The following is a 24,084-nucleotide window of genomic DNA, read 5'->3' as shown; positions in this document are numbered from 1 at the left end:
TCCTCACACGAATTTTAAGGTAAGGATTGCCTCAAACAAGGTGCAAGACTTTGCACTTGGTCCTGTCAAATTTCATGAGGTTTGTGCAGACTCACCTCTCCAGCCAGTCCAGGTCCCTCTGGATGGCATCCCTTCCCTCCATCATCACCACAGATTGGTGTCACTGGCAAACCTGCTGAGGGTGCCCTCAGTCCCACTGTCCACGTCACAACAAGGATGTTGAACTGCACTGGCTCCATTTCTGACCCAAGGAAAAGCACTCACTCCTCACTGGCCTTCGCTCGGGCATTGAGATGTTGACTACAACTTTTTGAGTCCAACCATCCAGCCAAGTGGTCCAGCTATCAAATCCATGTCTCTCCAGTCTGGAGACAAGGATGTTGTGAGGACAGAGTCAAATGCTTTCCCCACTTCCAGGTAGATTATGCCAACTGTTCCTCCCTTATTCGCCAACACTGTAACCCACCAAATTTGCCTGGCATGATTTGCCCTTATGGAAGCCATGCTGGCTGTCACCAATCCCCTCCTTATCTTCCATGTGCCTCAGCACTGTTTCCAGGAGCATTTGCTCCCTGATCTTGCCCAGAATCAAAGGGAGACTGACCAGCCTGTAGTTCCTCAGGTCTTACTTCAATTCCCACATCAAGCATTTGGCAAGACATACACACAATGCTCAAGAGATAAACCACATCCCCAGTTCAAAATTTCCCAGAGGCAGTATTCAGCAAAGCCTGCTTCTGACAGAGGGGTGAAATATAATTAATTACAGGTGAGACACACTGGACTGACAGAGACTTCACAGATCAGCCACTCCAAATGCAAAGTGGATTAATTAGCAGTGTCCACCCTTAATCAAGAGCTCTAGGAACCGAAAAATTAGATCTGTCTGGACCCATCAAAAGACTGAAAACTCCAACTGAGGCAGAAAAGCCAATGCACTGGAATAGATGAAAAACCTTAAAAGGAACAGACCCTGGTATACCCGGTATCTGAAGTGCAAACTATGCAGGAGAAAGAGAAGCTGTGATTAACACCTTGTCAGAGGAGGGCAGCAATGCAGTAGGATATGAAGGGAAGCTTCTCATTTAATCTTAGCACAGTTTGTTTAGATGTATATTTCTTTAATTTCTTTGCTTAAATCTTTAATACACATGTGTCTATTTGGGTTACCATAGGTAAATATCTTGACCTCTATTCTCCCTAAAATCTGCTTTATTTAATGACTAAATGATTATCACACAAGTCCTTCTGTGATGAGTAGGCATTATTATTTTACAAATGGATTCTACCAGCTCGTTCCCAGATGTATCATCTTCAGATTCAATAAGCTTTCTGCACAAACAAGAAATTGAATGGCCTTTGTCCTTATTAGCTTATAGAAAATTAATTTTTTAGTGTTAATTTTTGGGCTTGGGCCAGTTGCCAAATGTCTAGGGCAGCTGCTGCATCTATAGACAATACACACAAGTCAGAGATGGAAAGATCTATTGGGTTATTTCCTTTGACTAGAAACTGACAAAGAACAGCAATCAATAATCACATGCTTGTCACGTCCTCTGTAGTATGTACTCAATTGTGTTGGCTGGTTTTAAACAACTGCAGCCACAAAACCTCTACCACTTCATTTATTGCTCCATACTACTCTAAAACAGACAAGTTGGAAAAATTTAATAGTCAGGAGAAACATAATAGCTTTACAGAAGCAAAGAGCCAATGCACCCATCCAGTCGGATCACCTTCACAGAACAAGTGTTAACCAGTGACCCTCATGCTAACCTCACAGCACAAGGGCTCCAAGTCCTAAGGTCTTACAGTCCCTCAGCAAACTATTCCCATGTTGAATGACCACACTGTTTAGAAACTGTGTCTGATTTCATATTTAGATTCCTCAGGCTGCCAATTACAGCTCCTGAACCAGCACTGCTGGGTCTGTGTCTGCCAGCAGACAGCTCTGCTGCACATTCTGCACGTTGTTCCTGATAACAGCATCACCGGGGATGTTAGAGACCTGCAGAGCTCCTCCCTCCCTGCACCCCATACTTGCTTCAATTATCTGTGTATCAACTTTGACTTTCTCTACAGATTCAGGCCTTTCAAAAAAAACCTTTCCTTGAACAACAAGCCCCAAAGACAACTGCATTTTGCACTACTCTGAGATTCTTTGATTTTTTACATCCCTGGTGTTGAAACGCTCAGAAGTGACTCGTCAGAGAAGTCTTAGTGACAGCTGCTATATTTCATAGTTCCTTGACAAGACACATGTACACAGTCAGCCCAAAGTAGCATTTGACTTGTTGGCTCCATTTATCTCATTTACTGGCCCTTAAGGTCCCTTTCAGCATTACTGCTTTCCAAAGCAGCTCCTATTAAATATTTTATATTTGGTTACTATCCCCCACACTGAATTTTATTCAATTTGCTGTGTATCCTTCTGGATCTTTGAAATGTTCTGTATCGACTTGTGTGTCAGGGATGATGTTTTAATGTCTGCAGTTTAAATATCAGATAAGAATCACATTTCTGACACCTTTCATGACAATTTCTCACAAAGATTTTTATGTCCCTTACACTGTGTCATGCTATCATCCCTACATTTCAGATATTAAAAGTTCAACCAGCTAAATTTCAATACTGTAACAAATACCCACATTTTATATAATTTAAAAATTGAAAATGCTAAATTTAAGTATATTTGGTAATTAAAGTTTCAAAACACAGGCAACAGCAATAAAGGAAGCAAGTACCCCTTTTAATGGTGTGTTCCACCTCCCTGTTTCTACTGTTACTACTTCTATGCTACAAAATATTACGTGTGAAACAAAGGTTTCAATAAATTAAAAATATAAAAGCAATTATCCTGGACAGAAAAGTTTTCTTCTGCAGAAACGAAACAGTTGTGCAAATTCTGACCCAATATCACCTTAAAAAAAGATAAGAATAATAAAAAAGTTCTTCACAGTTAATATACAATTCTTTATTGAAGAGCTCTATGCATATTACATGAAGCTTAGAATAAACCTGTGGAAGATAAGAAATAAAATAATCAATATATATAAATATATCTATATCATTTGGCCTCTACAGAGGACTGGCTCATCCTTTAACAACATCTGTATAATGTGAAGTAACATAAGCCTTGATTTTGATGAGAATCTATTCACATTCTCCTAAGGCAAATAATAAAAATCACTGCCTGGAAGCATCGTTTGGGAGATTAGAAAACTGCCAGATAATAAGGTTAACAAAGGTAACTAAATGTTTGCTTATGTCCTCTCTCTGTGACAGTGTTATTCTAACTAGGCTTATTTTTTGCATTTTTCCAACTATCTCATTAACTGATAAAATTCATTGCATACACTGAGCATAGGTAAGCACTCCTAGTAGTACCAGACAACTTGCAAAGAAGAGCCAATCTGGTGCAATGAGCACAAACAGTATTTCCAAATGCTTTAAATTCCACCCAGCAGAATGGGAGTAACTATGGCTTCCTCTTTACTTTCACTACAATTTGTCATGTTTCAGCCTCTGAAAGTGCAGGATTTGACATAGCTTTCTGCAAAACCTGAAGTGACATGTGGAGTTTTTTTCCTTTTTCCCAAGCAGAAGGTAGATAATAATTCAACCTAAACTGTTACAGAAGCAATGAATGAACAAATAATTCTACACAGATTTATGCAAAAGCTCAGTTGATTTAGACTCTACTTATTATGGCTCTTTATTTAACATTAAGAAGCACTGTTTGAATTGCAAAGCAATTGCAAATAAACATGTTTATTTTATTGCAGGTACAGCTGGAGTATTGTTTTTGTCATTATTACACACCAAGCAATGTATACGATACCTAGAAGAAAGCTCAAAAAATTCCACTAGAGCTGGCTGGTGAAGTACAGAAAATGCTTTCTATTTGATTTTGTATTAAAAAGAAATTGGATATCACAAGACCAAAATGGTGATGCCAGAAAGATATTTTGAGAGAAATCGCAGAAGACTGCCTTTAGAGAAAAGATGTCAACAAAAATGAGTGACTGAAATAATGTGGAGTACTTCAGACATGGACAAGAGGTACTAGGGATCAGAAATGAATTATTATGCTCTAAAATGATCCAATAAAAATCGAACTGTAGTGCAGTAATCAGAAAATGTATTGGAAAAGAGATAGGTTATAAAAAGAAAAAAGAGCTTTCAAGTACTGCAGGCTATTAGCTTCTACTGAGAAATCTAGATTCAGGAGATTATATTTCTAAAAAAATATGCACACAACCAAGCATGGCTGAATTTGCTGTTCAATTGGTAGTGAACTATAAAAATTAAAAAGCTAGACTGCAGACAGAATCACAGGCTAAAATAAAAATAATCAATGTAACCATCAATAGGAATGTTGAAATGAACACTGAACTGACTGAACACACAACCACACTGGCTTCAGGAAGAATGACTCAATTATGTTTTTCCCCACAGGCAAAGACATAAAAGATAGTTGTAGACACATTGAGCACATCACAGAAAAGCATTTGGGCAGTGCCCCTTGTTACAGAGGAAGAACTACAATTCCAAATGGTGAATAATTACAGACATTCTGGAGAAATACATTTGGGCTCTGGTGCTTTTGGCAGAGCAGCCCTGGTCCCTGCAGCACTGTGACCACCTTCACAAATGCCCAGCAGCACATGCTGCCCACAAAGCCACACAGCATGGGAGGGAAGTCCTTCCTTTATTGAAGCAATGGAGAAGCACTGGAACAACTTCTGAGCTGGGAAAGAGAAGGGCTGAGGATTTTTGAAAAAGGCACAAAATGTGAAGTCTCATTTCTAGTCACATACGCTTTCTTATAAATATACATCACTATCATCTCCCTTATAAAAAGAAATTATGTAATATTCCAGGAAACTTTTCGGCCTGAACAAAAATTTACAAGTACATAAAAATAAATTTGGAGATTTTCCCTTCACCAGAAGCTTTATCACTTTGCAGCAACAGTTCCATGCCTATCTGTTATCAGCAGCATAACCTAAACCTTTCTGTGGTAATCAAAAGGTGCAAGCATACAGAAGTCGTTTTGTCATAAAGAAAATAACTGAGAAGTCTCCAGTGCTGAGCTGTAAATCCTGCATCACTCATCAGGTCCCACTGACAGTGCACAGCTCACAAGCAGCTCTCCTACTCAACAATTCAAGCAGATTCAAATAAGATTCAATTCAAGCAAACTACATCAGATACTTTCTGATTGTGCAACTGGAGGTATATTTATACCAAATTATGCAGAAAAACAAATTCCAAGCATGCATTATGACCCTGCCACTTCTGCCACAGTAAAATAATTGCTCTAAAGGAGCTTAACACGACTGGGCAATAGGAAAGTTTGCTGTCTCAAAAGCACTGTTTGGGGAAAAATTAAGCAAATAGGATGGTCTCAAACCCAAACCCACTTGAAATTGACGTTGAACAAAGCAATGAGAAGGGCACTTACTGTGACTTTGGTATGTATGAAAGGTATGCATTAATTCATCATATACATTTACTCAAAAATAATTGTAGGCAGAGAGGGAAAAAGTTTAAAAGCTACACGGAAAGATGTGAGTAACACCCTTTCAATTAAAGGGTAGGGAGGAGTGCTATGAACTGTAATTAATACAATACCCAGTTTAGAAATTCCCTTAACTTTTGTCCCTTTGGTTCCTTAGCCATTTTTGAGATCTTTTAACAAAGCTTCCCGTAACAGAGCTGAACAACCCTCACCTGATCTCCTAAGCCATCCTCACTTGCAGTACTTCCTCCCACACATGTATCTTTTAGGATATGTGGTTTCATGGAATCCAAACCCATCCCAAGCTCCCTTTCTGGATCACCCAAGGCAAAGGAACAGAGTTACTTTGCACCATGAGGTTTGTGATGGCCCAAGGGCTGCCCCTCTGTGCAGCCAGAACAGCTCCTGGCCAGCAGCTGACACGAGCTGCTCTGCTGAGAGTCAGTGCTGGGAACATGGTACAAAATCTGCATTGCACATCCTCTGGGACAGAAACTTCAGACAAAGAAAAAAACACTGGCAATATAACTAGTCATCAGAATATGTGAATCTGATTAAAAAATTACTCAAAAACATCTGTTAGGGAAAAGAAGCAGCCTGCAGGAATTATTCAGTGCTCCTAGACTCATATTCTAGAAGAGCTAATTACACACATTTCCTTTTATGCTCATGTTACAAAATACAAAGTGAGGCTATAGTGCTAGATATGATTAAATAAACAAAATTAATATAGAAAATGCTAAATTTCATTTTATAAGCCCTGTAAATAAAAGCGAGTTGTAACAACCAGCATTCAGGTCTCCTTTATCTGGAAAAAACCAACCCAAATTTTACATACAACTTCTTATTCTTAACGTATTTTCTACTGCAGAAGTTAGAAATAGTCTAATATGTTTAGTTTAGCTTTCACTTTTCTTAGAAAACTATGAAGACTGCAGCCACAGGAAGCAGTTACTAAGTTTCTTCTGGATGAAAGCTACTTGCTACTGTTAATACTCCCCTTTTATAAGATGAGGATATGCTAATATTTGTATCCATGAATAATACAAATTTATGCTGATCTTCATCTTACTGCCAAGCCCAAGAGGAAATGAAATACTAACAAATTTGAAAATGTAAGATAATACTTCCTCATGTAATTTAACACACAATGAATTAAATGGGTAAAAATTAAAAAAAGGTTGGAAAGGAAGAATGAACAACCTTTCTTATCCCATAGGACAACAATAAATTCTTAGATCTCACATTATCAAGAAGAAATAATATTTAGAATAAACCCTGCTAGATCCTAAAATGATAATGTCAGTATTTGTCACTTCTGTACCCATCCTGTACTCCTTTGTTAGATCCCTTCTTCTTCTTTCACCTATGTTGTTACAGTTTGGGCACCTCCAGAGGTGGCCATGAAGGTGCTCAAAGAACACCTGTTATTGCTGCTGGCTCCTTAAGCCACATCCTCTTTTATTTTCTGTATCACAAACGGGTGAAAGCCAAGTGGTTTTTTTCTGAGCTCTAATGCCAATTTACTGATTCATGGAACAAAAATTAGACCTGACTCTTCTCCTCAAGTTTTCCTCCCTCCCCTCCTCCCCTCCAAAAAAGAAAACAAAATTGTAGGGCTAAAAATATTACACAATCTTTTGCAAATGAACTGATAGTTTTTACTATGCTGCGGCAAAGGTCATTTAGATTCTGGAATATATAAAGTATTTCTGCTACGATCTAAACACTGTTTCATTATTTTTAATGCAAGACACTAAATATTGCCTGATGTTTGTCTTTAAATTAGCATTCATTGTCCTTAAAAGAGAAACACAAAAAAGGGAATGTTTTAATATTGTGTAGTGGTTTTAATAGACCTCATGAAAATTGTAAAGATTAAAATAGCAGACATGCAGATGCAATGCCCTTGTTAGTCAGAAAAAGTAATAAAGATGGTAATTTTAAGAGGCAGAATTTCCCCCACAATACTGACAAACAAGTCATTAGCTGAATTTCCATACATAAACAATTTCATAAATGGCTTAAATACTGGGGGCACAAGCTCATGGTATTACAGCTGAGGTGATGCTACAGTGCTTAGAGAAGCATCTCACACTTACCCAAAGCAATTCAGATAACTTACATGCTGCCTTGGAGACAGTAACATTTCCAAAGGAACCACTCTAAGGTCAACAAAAGCATCTTACACCCTTAACAACTCCAGCAGAGTAGTTACCATGTCAGTGAATATGTCAATGCTCCCCAAAAGGCATTGCTATGTTACTGCAGGGATTCACTCACTTCCTTCTGCAGTGAGGAGCCTTCTTTGAAACAGCAGCAGAAGCAACCAACATAAATACCCTCTGAACACTGAAAGATCAAAAATCTCCACTACAGAAGCAACAGAGGTCTTTTATTAAGGGAAGTGGCCTTTTTCTGTCAAATATCTGGAAGTATCATAAATCAAATATCTGACAAGCTATTGTAAACTTTAGAAGTTGAAGGAATTTCACATGAGGGCTTTTGCATTTTATTGATGAGGTTGCCTAAATCTATTAGGTGACTTGAATGATCTGATAGGCAGGAGTGTGCAAACAGAATGCAATTCATGCCACAACAAAAAGGCAAAATAAAGCATGCAAAGAATGAAGAGAAAAATGTTAAATGACACAGAGGGAATGGGATTAAGCCCAATATTTACCTCTATATCTTCAAGGCTACTTACACATATTTGACCTAATGGGTCTACTTGCAAATTAGTAATTCAGTTTCTTAATTGCACCACTGTAAATAGAGAATGACAGCACAGGAGCTAATGGATATACTTCAACCATCGTTATTACAAACACAATCCCACATAGAGAGGCAGTCACATGCCCACTTCTCAGAGCATGTATTGTTATTGTAATGTAGCTGCTGGTAATAATTTCCTGGAGAAATGAGAAAGCCAGAGATCAGCTTAATGCCTGACTTGTTTACAAAATAACAGTAAATAACAGCAACATTAATCCCAATGCTCTCACTTTCTTACATTAAATACAAGACTTTTATGAAGAACCAAATTCAAGTCTAATTTAAACAGGTGTGAATTCACAGTAGGTCTATTGACACACACCATAAATTAAATCAGAGCCTTGTCCTTAGCTAAATCCTCCCTATGTCTGCATAACTACAACATTCACAAAGCTGTGCTTCTCATACTGCATCAGCCATTCCAGCATTTCTTTTACTAATTAAATATCTTTATCCCTTTAACAGATACTGTTGAGATACTGAATCAGAAGTGCAAAGAGCTAAGGTGACTTGTCCAAAACTCAGCCATTTGCCCAGCAATCCAAATGAAAAATCCCCAGAGATTCAGGGACACTCAAAAGCTCTGTTAAATGGATCACTGCTCCCAGGCTATAAAACAAATACTTAGATGAATTACTCAAGAATAATCTTACATGTTTCTAGCTCATTAAACTCAGCTTTGATCTGTAACCTACTAATTTCTCTACTACATCTACTTATTAATATATGGCTAATATTGCTATCCCATCTTTGCAGTCTACTGTTTAAAATGTTTGTTATTATTTAAAAGTATTGTTTCAAATAGAATCTGATCCCATACACTGATGTTAAGTAAGAATTTTCCCAACAATGTATGTGGGCAAAAAGGAAAAATTACATTTTTCCACAGCTATTGTTTTCCCTTGCTTTGTTTTTAAAAAGAAAAATACGTTATTAAAAAAAAAAAATCCCCTGACCAAATCTCAAGCACTCTAGTGCTACATTACATGAGCAGTGGTATTTCAGCCTGTACTAACACCCTAATTTCTTGCCTACAAATCTCAAATGAGTCATTGTAAACTACAGCTAATATCCAGTTGTCATAAAATAATTCAGCCAAAGAAATGCAGCAGGAATCTGGCTCCAAGATGAGTGGGCATTTCACAGTATACTCCTCCAGCACTGGGAATCCTGTGCTCTGCTATTGGTTGTCACTATGGTGGTAGAGAAAGAGAAACTAATTGCATAAAAACACCTAAGTAGATGTCAGGAGTGAGCAAACAAGTTGGACTTAAAAGTACGCCAAAGCAATCTGACAAAATAAAAAAGGTTAAAAATTGTGTTATTGTAGGAATGGCTGAAGTCCCACACTAGCTCTGTAGCAGCTAAAAGTAGAAGAGTTGATGGCTGTGCAGATGTGTCAAATGTGGCTCAAAAATGGATTATGGCACGGCATGAATGCACTTGAGGTCAAATTCATCATGTCACAGCTGCACAGCCATCCTGTAAAGGAAAAAATAAGAACTGGATGAACAACAATGAGGAAGGTTACATGGGCACAGAATGGAGCATGGTCTGCTTTTTAGTGCTCTGCTTAATGTGAGATGCAGAGCCATGTCACATGATGTCATTTCAGAGATACATTTCAGATCACCCTTTCTGTAGACCAGCTTTTTTATTCTCTTCTCTGGACCACATCCTCCAGAAAAATAAACAAATAAAGAAATTTGCCAGCTCAGTAATCTGGCAGACGAAAGCCCTGAACCTGATGTTCTGACATGCTGCAGTGACAGACAGCATTGTCCCACTGAACTGAGGGTAAGTGCAGTCTTCTTCAATGGAATAAAGGAACTATTTTGGATATGGTTATTCTGTAGTGTTGTCATCTGAAATTTACGTCCATGCAGTGTAGAGTGACACAGTTTGTGTTTAAATGGAGCTATTTATACTACACCAGAGATAAGCAATGATCCCCAAGAAATTGGTCATTCATTTCGGGCAGTTAATATATATTTTGCTTAGCCTCAGGCAAAGCTGAAGGCAGTCTGTGCACTAATAGGCTATTATTAGTTGCCATTAACGTTGACAACACTAAATGGGAATGTTGGTGTTTCATACAATCTGTTCAAAGCTGCCAAAACAACCACAGTGTGTTTAAACAGTGATTATGACAGAGTTGGTGTGTCTATGAAGGAAAACAATTCTCAAATAAATTCTCAAATTGGGCTACCCAGAATAAACAGAGAAGAATATATCCTGTGCCAGGGAACTTCAAGCTAGAGCTTAGAATGTATAGGAGAATGTCAAGAAATAGCTAAAAAGAAGAAAATTTTAAGAAGTACACTAGCTTCAGATCAATGTAAAGCAAAAAACTGCCTTGAAAGCAGGTCTACTGGAGTCCACACACTTGACTGTCCCAATGTCACCACAAAAAGAGACGTTCTGCATTTCCAGCAAAAACTGTGCTCACGGAGGAAAAAAAAACAAAAAACCCAAACCCAAAATCCTACTGACCCTTTCAAAATATGGACAACAATAACAATGTTTTCTCAAATCCTGCAACAACTGTTTCTTCCTCATTAATTTTACTCCAGTTACAAATAGCTGCATTCACATACCATTTGGTCAACCCCTCGAAATCCAGAATTGCTAAACATTTTTACAACAGTTAGAAAGTACCATGGAAACTAATATTTCCTGTACTGCCAGCAACAGATCTTATGCACTCGCCCATTTTCACACCAGAGAAGTTACTGGCTGGTACAAAACAAATACATTTCCATGGCAGGAGTTCACAAGGATAAATGCAACACTTGTGGCTCTCTGATAAAGACCCTGGCACACAGGACTGTAAAGAAACAGGAAGATGTGCCATCTATGACATAATTTAAGTAGAGATTTATGAACTTCTGTATTCAAAGAGTGTTTTGTTGCTGAGTGCCAACCCAGATGGAAAACACTGCTCTCTGGATCAGGAATCCTGGCTATGAACTTACCTGTGAAATAACAGATAATATAAATGAATATAGCTTGAACCATGGTGTTCAGATTTATTCACACATTAACTTTTAAGACTGTAATTATTATAATGACTCAACAGCACAGGAAGTACCGATACCTGTTTAGCTGGCCCTGCCTGCAGACACCTAAAGAGCTCAAGTGAACTTGTGCTCAGTATCTCTCTCCCAACTTGCTCTTGCCCTTGCTTTCCTCTCCCAGCTATTTAGTTAAAATTGGTACTCAAGCACCTCAAACATCAATTCCTGATTAAAAAAATGTTGTAAGGCTTACAAGGAATGAAATATTAAAGCCACATGCAAAAAGACTACTCTGTCTACACCAGTTAAAATTGATTAAAATCGTTCTCAGAGACAAAGCTTTAGAAGAAACCACTCCATTCTTCGGTGGTGAAGCACCATGATTGTGTGTCCCTACCTTAAGGACACTTAACCCATGGCTCTTGCTAAATCCATGTAGGATGATGAAGGTGCACTATTTACAGTAATTTTCATCTACAGAAGATTACTTATTTAGTGCAACATGTATGGCTAGAAAAATACCAACACCCAGCTGCACCACTGCACTCCAGACTGAAATACGGAACTCAGTTACATGCTTAATCTCCTTTTGATACATCTGCTTCCCAGCACCTTACAACATAAATGTGTATTTTTTAGTCTGAATGGCACAAGTATGCAGATTCCTTTATCATGTAGCATTCCCTTTCAACCACTTTCACAGTTAAGGGCCAACCAATGGCAGGCAGACCAGATTCAATTCCTTCAGCCACCATCTAAAACCCAACGTCTTAGGAAAACACACAAACACACGCCATTCCTCAAGCCCAAAAAAATCCCTCTATGCAACAACACTTTACAGAGGATGGATCCCACAGATACAGGAAACTGGAAGACAGGCAGCCATTGCACACTGCAAATAGGGTGGGATCAACTAATTAACTGATTCCAGCAACAAAACACAATGTGATAGCACAGAACACTTAATCCTCAAAGGAGTATTTAATTAGAAACAAGCAGTGCACTAAAACCTCTTTTTTAACTTCAAGCAGATAACCTAATGTCTTTGAGCCTATATTGAACATTATCATTGGTATTGACAGACACCCAGGTGAAATTATAATTACTAGCTTTGTATTTGACAAATTCAAACACGTAAGTATAGAAATGCCATTTATAACTGAAATCTCCTTCACCTTATGACTACAGAGCTACTAAAATGTATTGCTGTCAACACTGAAGTGTCAATATTTAATGACACCTAGACCTGCCACAACCTGTAGCTATTAAACACAAAAATTAAAATATCAGCTAAGTTTGTTGATCTTAAGCATGATAAATTTGTTTACTTACTATACTCTTTAAAGAAACAGAGTCGATTTTTATCAATTTTAATGCAGAGATAAAAAATATTAATTCCCCACATGTTACTTAATTAAAAATACATTTTTCCCTTCAGTGACACACTAAATCGTAAGAAAAGCAAATGAGTAAAAAAATCGTGAATGAGAATGACTATTTAAAAACAAACACACACAAAAAACAAACCCACGTGACCCACAAGCCCACTCTCCATATGGAGAGAAATACAGAACTGAGATATGACAAAGATCTGATCAGTCTGTTCTACTAATAAAGACATCTTCAGGTGCAGCAGAGGATTAGAGGTAAATAGAGTATTTAGAACTCCAGGTTGTCTTTCTCAAGTCACCTGGCTGAAGAGCCTTAAAGCTACACCCAGAAGCCACAGCAACAACTGTCCCAAAATGTGATATAAATGTACATATACAGATTTATTTTAGAACCTAATTCATAGGCCACCGAATTCAAATGATAAATGTCCTATGACATAAAAATGAAGAATGTGGGAAAGTAATTAGTCTCTATAAAAACGTTTTAACAAAATCAGTTTCATTTTTTTGTCTTATTTTCTGTTTACACTATCAATACAATACACACAGCAAAAAATCCCTTTAGCTTACATACAGGACAGAGATCTAGGAAGGAGGGGGGAAAAAAGAGAAAGAAAACAAAAGAGAAAAAAATTGAAAAAGGGACAATAAGAGAGGTAGGAAAAGAAAGTTTTGAATAAATTACTACTTCTATTGAGTACATGAGATGCATTTCTTCATTACCATTCTCCCCATCAGACTTCCTTTCATGGTCAGTGTCAGTGAGGGACAATGCTGAGTTTGCCCGGCTCGACAAGCAGGAGCTGTGTTCTGATTTGATGCCCCTCATCCACATCCTCAGGGCGTGGTCTGGGGATGCACCACCTTCTGTTTCAGTGTCCACATCGGAGCCCACCTCCAGTGGGTAACTGTGCTCAGCCACCCCGTGTAAATCACTTTGGTAGCCAGAGCACAGGATATGGGGAGTCTCACAGAATTCCATGTCTGGAAAAAAACAGAAGTTCAGAAAAAAAATTAGCAGTGAAAAGCAACATATCTTCGATTTTTTTTTTTTTTTGAGAATCTGTTTTGAGAATTAACATTGTTTATACTATTAGAAGACTTTTTTTTGGTCAGTGACTCACTCTTATATCTAATCTACTCTAAGTGTAATACAACTAGAAGAATATATAGTAAAATATATAGTGCACTGTAATTGTGCCTTTTTGTCTGACAGAAATATGTATTATTAGCTGAAACATGTGTACACACCCACACACTGATAGCTGTACATCAATTTACAACTGAAGTGAGCATCTGCAAACACAGACACCTTCTCGCATTTTGCCAGGAAGGCAACAACTCTAAATTAATCTCAGTACATTTTTATCACAGGGAAAGTGTAGCAAATTTGCCAATAGGGAATTCACAAAATTCTATTTGAAAAATTTGGTTAACCACAGAAGACAAAGAAAGAGTACTTACCATTGGCTTGCTCTTTGAGAGTGCTGTCCTTGCATATTCACACCAGTGGGTTTGGGTTCTCCAGGGCTGGTGGCCTACAGGAACTTCCTAGAAGAGCAGTGACTACTAGGACTGTACAAGGTCTCATGACACCAAGCCATCTGAGATTTGAGAGTTGTACAGTGCCACAAGTTATTCTTACTAAACACCGCAGCGGTCGGGCAGCAGAACTCCGAGGACAAACAGAAGGTGGACAGGACCCATAATGTGAATATGCAGAGGAAACATTCTCGAAGAACTACAGGTAAGTAACACACATCAGCAAACTGCAACTTCCCTTTGAGGTAGCCTCTGCATATTCTCACTTGTGAGAATCCAATTACAAATGCAACTCACAGGGACTGTGACAGGGAGTTCTAATTAAATAAGGATTACAGAACTGCACTCCCTAATTGAACATCAGACCTGGGATGCCATCTTGAGAGACTAAATACAACATCAAATATGCATACAGTATTCTTTCAATTTCGAGAAAAGAAACATTAGATTGAGACTGAGGACAAATACTCTCTTCTACTGTCATCCTAACTAAAGCTTTAATTTACCAAACTAATCCACTTACCAGCTAGTGAGAGGAATGGTTCTTATTTTATGCACTCTCTCTGAAATAACATCAAGCCCTAGTATTTTCTTGAAGGCATCAAACAAAATCTACAAACCAAATGCTAAGACACAATTTCCTGAGGTGATTCAACTTGTAAGTCATCTGTCTCTATAAATCTTTCCTCTACCATCCAAAAATTCCTGAAGGTCTTGGTTGTAGTCTTGGCTTTGAGCTCAGGGAATGGCAACCTCATTTGTGGAGGGCAAGGGAAGAAGGTGGGCAGCAAACAGAAAAATGTGGCCATGGCCTCACTTTCCTATGCCAGAGTCACAGAAGGTGAGGTCACCCTGTGTGCCTGGTGCTGTCACTGCTTTGGGTTGCCCATCCCATCCCATCCCATCCCAGCAGCACCAGCCAGCGCTGCTCCAGCTCCTTTGGGAGCAGCGAGAGATGACACAGGGATGATCCCAAGTGCTCCATCACCTCTCTGATCTTCTCCTCTTGTTCTTGTTCATAGGAGAAGGATGTGATCTCAGCCCTACCCTTGAGAAGCTGAGATGTGCCACCTTCATGAGCCCTGTCCTCCAAGTCTCAAATGCTGAGGCTCACTCTGAGGTTTGATGGAGATGGCTGAAAGAACACAGCCAAAATATTTGGAAGCAGTTGCGTAGGGAGTATTAGGCATTTGAACTTTGCCTACAACAGGTGTGGTTTCAAGAAACATCATCTGATCCCTCTTCCCCTTTAAAAAGAGATCTTTGCTTATTTTCACCATCTGAGGAACTTCCCCGTAATTAAAAATCTTCCCATAACTTCAGGAACCACGTCAGCTGATGCCAGGTCCTCAGGGGCAAGGATTCAGGCACTTCTTTACATGGATGTCCCTCCAGGCAGGTGTCTGCCATTAGCAGCCTGAGGCCCACGCTCTCCCTGCTTGCATTTGCATATGCCAAGGGGAAAACTCATCCCAGTCAATCCCACAAAATGTTAATTAGATTACATATGTGTAAGAGGGACAGAATTTACCCTTCAGTCTATATGGTAATTATTATCTTTTTTTTTGGGGGGGACCAAATGAAAGTGACTTCTTATACTATAACTCATGTTCAACTGAAGTTTAACACAATCTATTGCCTTAATAGTCTATTTCTTAAGTATACAAGCTTTTGCAGTATTTTAACTCCCACGGGGATGCATTTTCTGAAAAGCTTTTACAATGGCAGAAGTGGTTGCTTTTAGTCTGCATATCTAACCTTTTTACCTAAAATACTACATATTTCCACAAGGAGATGAAGTTCAAGTGGATTTATGACAGATTCAGTATTACCACAAAGACATAGTCACAAGAGAAATGAGAGAACATTAATACAAAAATCAAGTTTTTGCATGAACAGGGGACAGAGAAAAAAAAAAGGCAGTTAGGAAGATGATGAAAGGATTTTCACCTCTGGGCCCTTGTGGAGCCTGTTGTGACACAACTGTTAAAAAACCAAATACTTCATCTGACATTGATACTAATTCATTTTTTCAAAAAGTAATGTATGAAGAAATATAAATTATCTAATGATCAAGAAAAGGAAAGAAGGTTGTGTTAAAAAAATTAACCAGCATTTCAATTAACAGATCCCTTTCTTTCTACTTCTAAACACAATTTTCTATATTAAAAAAAAAAATCTTCAGAGACAAGCAGTTAAAGAGAAGTTTGACCCAACTGGGCAGTGATGCCTCTGCTATTTAAGGCTGCTATGAGAATTGGGCAGCTGACCAGGCAGTTCTAACACAGCTCCAGCTTTGCTCACAAACAGAGCTACTGGAAACTCCAGACAACTCGCCCAGGGTTTTCACTATGGCATCAATTTAGCCACCAGTAGAGTTAAAAACCTACAGTTAGGATTTTCATCCATGTATATATATATATATAAACACATATATATATATACATATATCTATATAACTCTTATCCCAGTGCATCTCCAGGACTATTTCCTTGTCCTTTGTATGGCCAGGAATAACTGTGTGCCAGCTAGTCATTCTGCACCTCTTTATTTATTTCTGGCACAGGTTAAAAAAAAAAACAAAACAAAAACAAAACAAAAAACAATACAAACCAACCAAGCAAAAAAAAAAAAAACCCCACCCCAAAAAAAAATAAAACCCAAGTGAAGGACCATGGAGGCCCTTCTCTCCAACATATTAATTTTGCAAACTTGGAATTGCAGGACTTGTGGAATTTCCTCACTGTTGACGTTTGCCAAGAAATCTGCTCATTTCTACCAACTAACCAGGAGAGTAAATAAATATTTATTTCAATAAATAACTATGTAAAATACAGATAAGACTACCCAAACAAAGTATATAAAAGAAACCTAAAACTAGTGTATAAACAGAGATGAGTATGAAGAACCCTCCTTTAAAGTATTCCTATTCCATTACGGAAAAATACTATTTTGTATTAATAACAGAATGACAAATAATATTCATTTAAATTACTTAATCGACCTATGTGTTCAACTAGAGAAAAAGCTTACAGAAAAATATAATTTATTCATAAACTAGAATAGTGTGACATGTTGCCATTACATGCCTTTTATGAACCCCATCATACAATTAAGCAGTTGCAACTTATTGATTTTAAAAGTCTTTAAATATCCCTGATTCACAAATGATTTTTATTCTTGATTCTTGATATGAGGTGGTTCTTACTCTGAGGATGCTCCCTGCTCCAAGACACACAAAATCAATTCTCTGGGCGAAAAAATACAGATTGCTCTTTCTGCAAATATAAAATTATAAAAGAGCCTAAGTAGCTCAAAGGCAAGGAGAAATATCAGTCCTGGAAGTTTAAATCCACAATACTTATTCTGGCCTAGTCTTCTGTTCCAGACTGGGGGGTTCTTGAGAACACTGGAAATATCAGAGTCTGGGGAGCAGAACAACAATGAAAGAACTCCAGAGAGGCAAATAATACACATTAACCTTGCAAGTGTCACTTTAATGCTTGTGTCTGAGGGAGTATAATGGGAATGCAAGGGAAGAAATATCCCAAACATGCACTTCAGTTGTATGGTTCGAGATTTTAGTGTTACACCACAACTTTGTGTGTATTTTTCACACTGAACTTACTCCAGTGCTTTAATCTGCAGGTGCATTGTACGTGTTGCAAAACAAGCAGAAAGGCAGACCAGCTACTGATGGTATAAGAGACTCAGAGAGGGAGGGAAGGAGTCAGGAAGAAATGTAAATCAAATGGGGAAAGCAAACTTTGCCTTCATTTTTGGAAGTAATACACATGCATTTTCCTAAATGAGAAATTTTTGAGGGCTATTGAGCACTGCTAAATTCCATGTGCTCAACGGCCCTTAAAATTTCTCATTTCTCACCTGAGAACTGTGCTTTACTGGCTGGTTGCTGGACTTGAGAATTAAATGTGCAGAGATCTTAAGCTGCTTCATAAAGGCATTTGTGAAACACAACCTGCTACATACATTTTGGAATGCTTTTGTGTATGCACTTTTCATTTAGTCAAAGATCTCACTTGTTTCCATGTTGAGAACATACCACATCTTTCCTAGGACAACAGGATTCAAAGACATTAAGCTCCAGTAACCACCCATACAAAAATCATTGAGGAAGAAGCCAAAAATCAATTAATGTGCAAAAGCGCATTACACTGACTATTAATTTCCTTTAGAAATCTCATGTTTATCACCAATTACACTATTACCACAGCCCAAAACTGATTCTCAGCAGCATATCTTTTAATAAAAAAAAATTATATACATATTACACATAAATAACAAGCACATAAAATACACCATTTGTACTTTTATACTTCTATAGGAAATGTATCACATTGTATGTTTTATTTTGCTGTATTTCAACTTTGCCTTTCATTCATTTATTCATGCAGCTTCCTTTCTTACATTAAGCTCCAGTTACCAGCAGGGATGACAGAAAGTCAAAAATATCAGTAATAACAATTAAAGAGGGAATAAAAGAGGAATCAGAGTGAAATTTGCAGGTTAGGCAGCTAAGGGATTAGGAAAGCAGGCTGCACTTTCAGGAAATTCTTTGGCTTGTGAAACTTATGAGGAAGAAAAACTCTTTATTCTTCAGGTCCTTCCCTAGAGGTACCAGAGGATGAGGTTCCAACCAATGCCTCATGGCAAATGTCTTTCTAGTCTCTTCTTCAGACTAATTCTTCAAGCTTAAAGGAAGAGCACTGGAGTAGAACGAACCTATTTTTAAATATTTTCCTGGAGTGCTCAGATCTTAATTTTTATTTTTACTACTATTGAAATCAATGCAAATAAGGAATTTCTGCACAGAAATCATCCTGATCCTATGGGGACATAGATGAACTTTCTCTGTCCCCAGAAGCAAAATATTCTTTCGGAGATTACTTGAAATTTTTAATGTTAGAGATTTCGTTTTTCAAGAGCTCTCAACTAACAAGATGCCAGATGAGGCTTTTGGAGCTACAGTGTGGATGCAGTGGGTCTCACTTTAATTGTGGAAGAAATACTCTCCATACAAGATTGATTAGAAATTCAATCCTTGAAGTTCAAATATATCTGCAATATTGCTGGTATGGCCTCTCCTACTCCAGTGTGTGGCTTTATGAAGTAAAGTACTTCCATTCACAGGATTCTGTTAAAGAGAAATTTCTACTGCAGGTACTCATAAATATCTCTCCTTTAGTGAATTTTAGAGTTATAAAACCATACCAAATGCGAGGAATTAGCATTTAACCTAAATTTCAGATAAAAGAAACCAACTTAATCTCAAATAATGACCACACTAACTCTACCCTATTAAAGACAAGCGAGTAAAAAGTGTAATTATCACAGATGAGAAAGAACCTCAATATCATTTGTGAGCATAAATTAAATTCTTCTAATATTACAGTTGAAATAAGAGTTTGAAAAAGCTTGTCTTATAACACATTCACTTTTAATTTCATTCCTCATATGCGAAAATCTATTAAGAAGTTAAGAATTTTCAAGAAAAAAAAAAAATTCTGTTTCCAGAAACTCTATCGTAAGAGAAAAATATTCCAATTTTCTTTCAAGTATTTTAAAGGTTCTTTGGCACTAAAATAATTTTTCTATTACAAGTTTTGGCATTTGTGTATGTGTTTGAGGGAAGCAATAGATAATGAATCCTTTCTTCTCATGATTAAATTTCCAAAATTAAAGCTAGCCATAGCCTTAGTCTTAGATTTCCTTAAGCCTTTTATTAAAAAAAAAAAAGAAGCAGCCAGCTAAGACTTTCATGAAGAACGCTAGAACTAGAAATCAAACTGTCTAGAGCAGATTAACTAACTTTTCTCTGGAAGAGTTTGATATGAACAAACAGTTTTCCTCAAGATGAACCAGGGGTGTGGAACAGTGCAGTGCTGTGCAGCTACCTCTGCTGCAGGGCATTTACACTTCTCAACAGGCACAGGCAATGTTGTGACTCTGTTCTGTTTCCAAGTCTGTATGGCACTTCAGAGAAGAAAGGCTGACAAAACTATTAGAGTGCAAACAGAGTACTAACATTCTTCAGAGTGAAATTACCCTCAGATTGTTGCTCCATCCCTGCAAACTTGAATTCAACTCTGCCATGCTTTTCTGAATGCAGGTAATTTCTGAACACAGTTAAACCAAAATCCCTTTCATTCAAACCTCAGTCTTAGAAGTCTGTAACATCTAAGCATGACAGCTATCACTTTCTAACAAAACTTGAGATGAAGATATGAAAATAAATTCTATCACTGGTTTTAATTCTGGTTTCTAAAATATGTTTAGAACGCATGTTTTTTTTCTCAAAATATTGAAATTTCTTCTCTTTTAAAGTTCCAGTTGAACAAATGACTTTAGATACATCAGCGCCAAAGTCTTTTTTAAATAAGAGATGTGCAAAGCAGGTATCTTTATAAATTTCACTGACTTAGTTTTAGAAGGCTACACATAAAAATCCGGAAGTCCAAAATCTGATTTAATTTGCAGTGCTGTAAATCCAGAAGTTAATTTTATGCAGCCAGTAGGCCAGGGTAGCACTTAGGCATCAGGTGATTGTGACTGTCTCAGAGTAAGCATCTCACAAGTGCCTAACTTTGTGATGGTGAAAAGACTTTTAGAGAGCTGCTATCAGAGATGTACCAGAAGTCTTCTCCTTCCCTGATTCAGCAGACCTGAGGCACTCAGATCACAGACAATGCTCAGAAGGAATCATCAGAGTTACTCAGCTCCTCACCTTTCACAAGAAACTACAAAGCTCTAATATAATTTTAGAGTAGCTTAAGAGAGTATCAAGGGTGCTACTAGCCTTCTTCCTTTGAAGTGACAGCAGACAGACAGCAAATGGAGACAGGCTGGAGCAGAAAAAGGTGGTTTTGATCCCCCTGTGCCAGCTTGAGTGAATGGCCAGTAAATGAGTTATTTCAGCTCAAGTGAGAGAAAGGCTTCAGCAAGACTGCACTGACCAAGTCCCATTTCCTCACCTTCCAACCAGCTGCTGAAAATTAGAAGTATTTGCAAGGGAGGAGGTATCACTGAGAGGTCTAAGCACCTACAAGAAAAAATCCTTAAAGGAAGGGATGATACACCTTGTAGAGACAATGAGAGCCAGAGAACAATACCTGTGCACAAGAGCACAAGGACCACTAGCTGCTGTCCCTGCTGCCATCCCAGAAGCAAAGAAAACAGGAGCAACAGCTTGTCCCAGAGCCAACCAACCTCTTCAGGTCTTGGGGATCAACCCCACAAATGCTGTTAATCCTGAAAGTACACTGGATACCCTTCCATGCATCCACAGCTAAAAGGACTGTCTAATGGAGCCAAAATTTGGAATTTCATTTATTGATTCCTCAGTGGGATGTCTAACACCTGCAGAATACTGCACCTAATTTTATATTTTCCTTCTCATTTAAATAACTGAAATTGGAACAAGTTTTGGCAGTCAACAGCACATCCCCAGCTCAAAGAAGGGCCAAGTTAGATCAGGGTGCCTAGGGCTCTTAATGAAGAGAATCAGCAATGACTTCTGGCCGCACTATCAGACTGTGAAGCATTTTAAAACTATCTCTTGGGTAAGGTTTTCAAGAGACACCGGGTTATGCCCCAACAGTAAAACTGGAAATCCAGCTTTGTTCTGTGATTTTCAAAATCCAATCCATTAATTCATTTTTCAGTCTTAAAATATTCCATTTTCCCCATTACTAACAGCTTTTTAGTGTGTAAGCACCTTTTCCACTGGAAAAAAACCTCAAATCAAGTCAGACTGCAAGATGCCGGCTATTAGAACTTGGGGCAGCTAAACAGTTTGAGTTATTTTGGATTAGGGGTGCAGGTATTTGCACTGCTTTTTCCTCTTTTTTTATCCCAGATCACGCAAAAATTTACACACGAGGGGCATGAACCTAATAAATTAACATCTACTATGAAAACAGTGTATTTTTTAATTTAGATTGAACTGCTAAGTAACATCTAAACCAAGAAATTCACCCTTCAGATTAATCTTGGAAGAAGAAAGAGAAAGCATGAGCATGTGCACAAGCACTCCAGTACTCCTATTCACATCCAATTACATCCTACTGTCAATCTGACATCAGTGAGAACACATGGAAGACAACTTGGCTCCTCCGTTCCGTTTGATCAGCCGACTGGGGACTCAGCTTGTCAGTCAAACAGCCCCTCTTCCCCCAGAATCTCTGGAGGGGTTTGTCATCAGATGTTCCATCTGATCAAGAAATGGGAGATTTAACTGCCTTCACATAATTCTGACCACTTCTGCTCCCTCCTTTCCTCAAGCGTTCAGTTTACCAAAGAAATTTCAATAACAGCAGCTCAAACTTAAAGGTCAGCTCTGCTGCAGTTTAATATTAAAACAATTGAATGAAAATCATTGGGTTTGCATATTGTATTTTTACAAATACAATCATAGTAACACTCTTCAACTGTTTAACGAATTTTCTTACAAAGACCTTTGTTAGAGTTTGTGATATTTCCAGACATTATTTCTTCTACACTGTATTTCTAAAACTATAAAAGTTATAAAGACTACCGCATTCTGTATCAACAACTGCAAAACATAATAATTTTGGGGTTTATACCACCAAAATGCATCAAAGAAACTCAGCTGACAGTGATGGCACCATACCAGTGGTATATTCCCAGAAAATAATACTGTGGTAATCTTACGTCACTATCACACAAAATCAGTATTAATTAAGTTACATAAATACTTCTTAAAACATACACTAACCTAAAATGCACATCCTGGTTACCAAGGAAAGAAGAGAATCTGAGACACTTCTGTCAGCATAATAAAGTTCCTAAGCATACAATATGACATCTACAAGATTTTCCATCTCAAGATGTGATATAAAGCTCCCCAGGAGGGAAGTGCCATCATCATTCCTGTGCTGCACCAAAGGGAACTAAATGTAAGAATTCCAAATCTGACCAACTCAAAAGACCTCTGCACATTGTCATGAAGTTTAAACAAGTGTCAGATCTCCTGCTCTGGCATCAAAACTTATCCGAACTTTGGCAACACAGTCACGACTCAGTGGAATGACTCCAGTATCTTTAGGAGCATTTGGCTACAATATTTACAGCTCTAGACCTCTTTAATTTCCTTGCCCTTTCTTAATGAGAGCTGTAATTGTTTTAAAGTACTAAATCGCTTCTTTAGACATGTGACATTCATTTCAGCAGTTATTCTGGTCTCTGACTTTGAAATCTCCAACCTGAGATTTAACCACATAGTGTTTTAATCTTTTACAAAGACACAGCCATATAACTGATACCTGGGAAATAAGTCACTGACTGATATTGAAATGTGATTTCTCACTGTTGACAATTAGCAGGCAGACACCTGCTCTTTCTAATGCAAATCACAGATAATGTTGACTATACACACCTAAAACCAAATCCCCTTCATCATCAAATAAATGATACAGATGTATTGCTAATGTGTAAGAAGATGGTTGGGAGGCTGCCTACCTAACATGAGAGAGCTCAAAGTTGTTATCAACTTTGTTAGATTAATCCTGGAAAAAAAAATCAGAAAATGAAATAATTCGTTTGGATCTTAACAGACTGAAAGCGACAGGTGGAATTACCCACAATACTTGCCACTGCCCATTAAAACTACTTCTGAAGTTTTTGAGCATCTGCCTTTGAGACATTTTATTTGTGGACCAGAAGCTGCACACTGGGGACTTTTCTCCATAGCTAAAACACCTTGGGTTCTACAGCTGTGGGCAGCTGAGAGCACATGAGCTCTCCATAATTCTTGGTTCTGCAAAGGTGCTCCATCAACGATGCTCAGGAAGAGTCA

The 24,084-nt window shown here is 37.9% G+C and overlaps 1 protein-coding gene across 6 annotated transcripts in view; it reads right to left on the bottom strand.

The window, feature by feature from the left end:
- The window catches only part of TENM1 (teneurin transmembrane protein 1), a 452,127-nt gene that overhangs the window by 186,492 nt on the left and 241,551 nt on the right, over positions 1 to 24,084 (bottom strand). For 5 of the 6 annotated variants that reach the window (XM_085060418.1, XM_085060417.1, XM_085060421.1 and 2 more), the window contains one exon: positions 13,431 to 13,691. The exons of the other annotated variant lie outside the window; for it this stretch is intronic. In XM_085060418.1, the coding sequence (XP_084916544.1) occupies positions 13,431 to 13,691 (261 nt within the window). The remainder of the gene's footprint in view (positions 1 to 13,430; positions 13,692 to 24,084) is intronic. 6 annotated transcript variants of the gene reach the window in all.

The sequence above is a fragment of the Lichenostomus cassidix genome, chromosome 4A (genome assembly GCF_008360975.1).
Source record: "Lichenostomus cassidix isolate B80296 chromosome 4A, HeHo_3.0, whole genome shotgun sequence".
NCBI lineage: Eukaryota > Metazoa > Chordata > Aves > Passeriformes > Meliphagidae > Lichenostomus > Lichenostomus cassidix.
The sequence above is the reverse complement of the archived record's forward strand: the minus strand, read 5'-3'. Positions and strand labels throughout refer to the sequence as shown.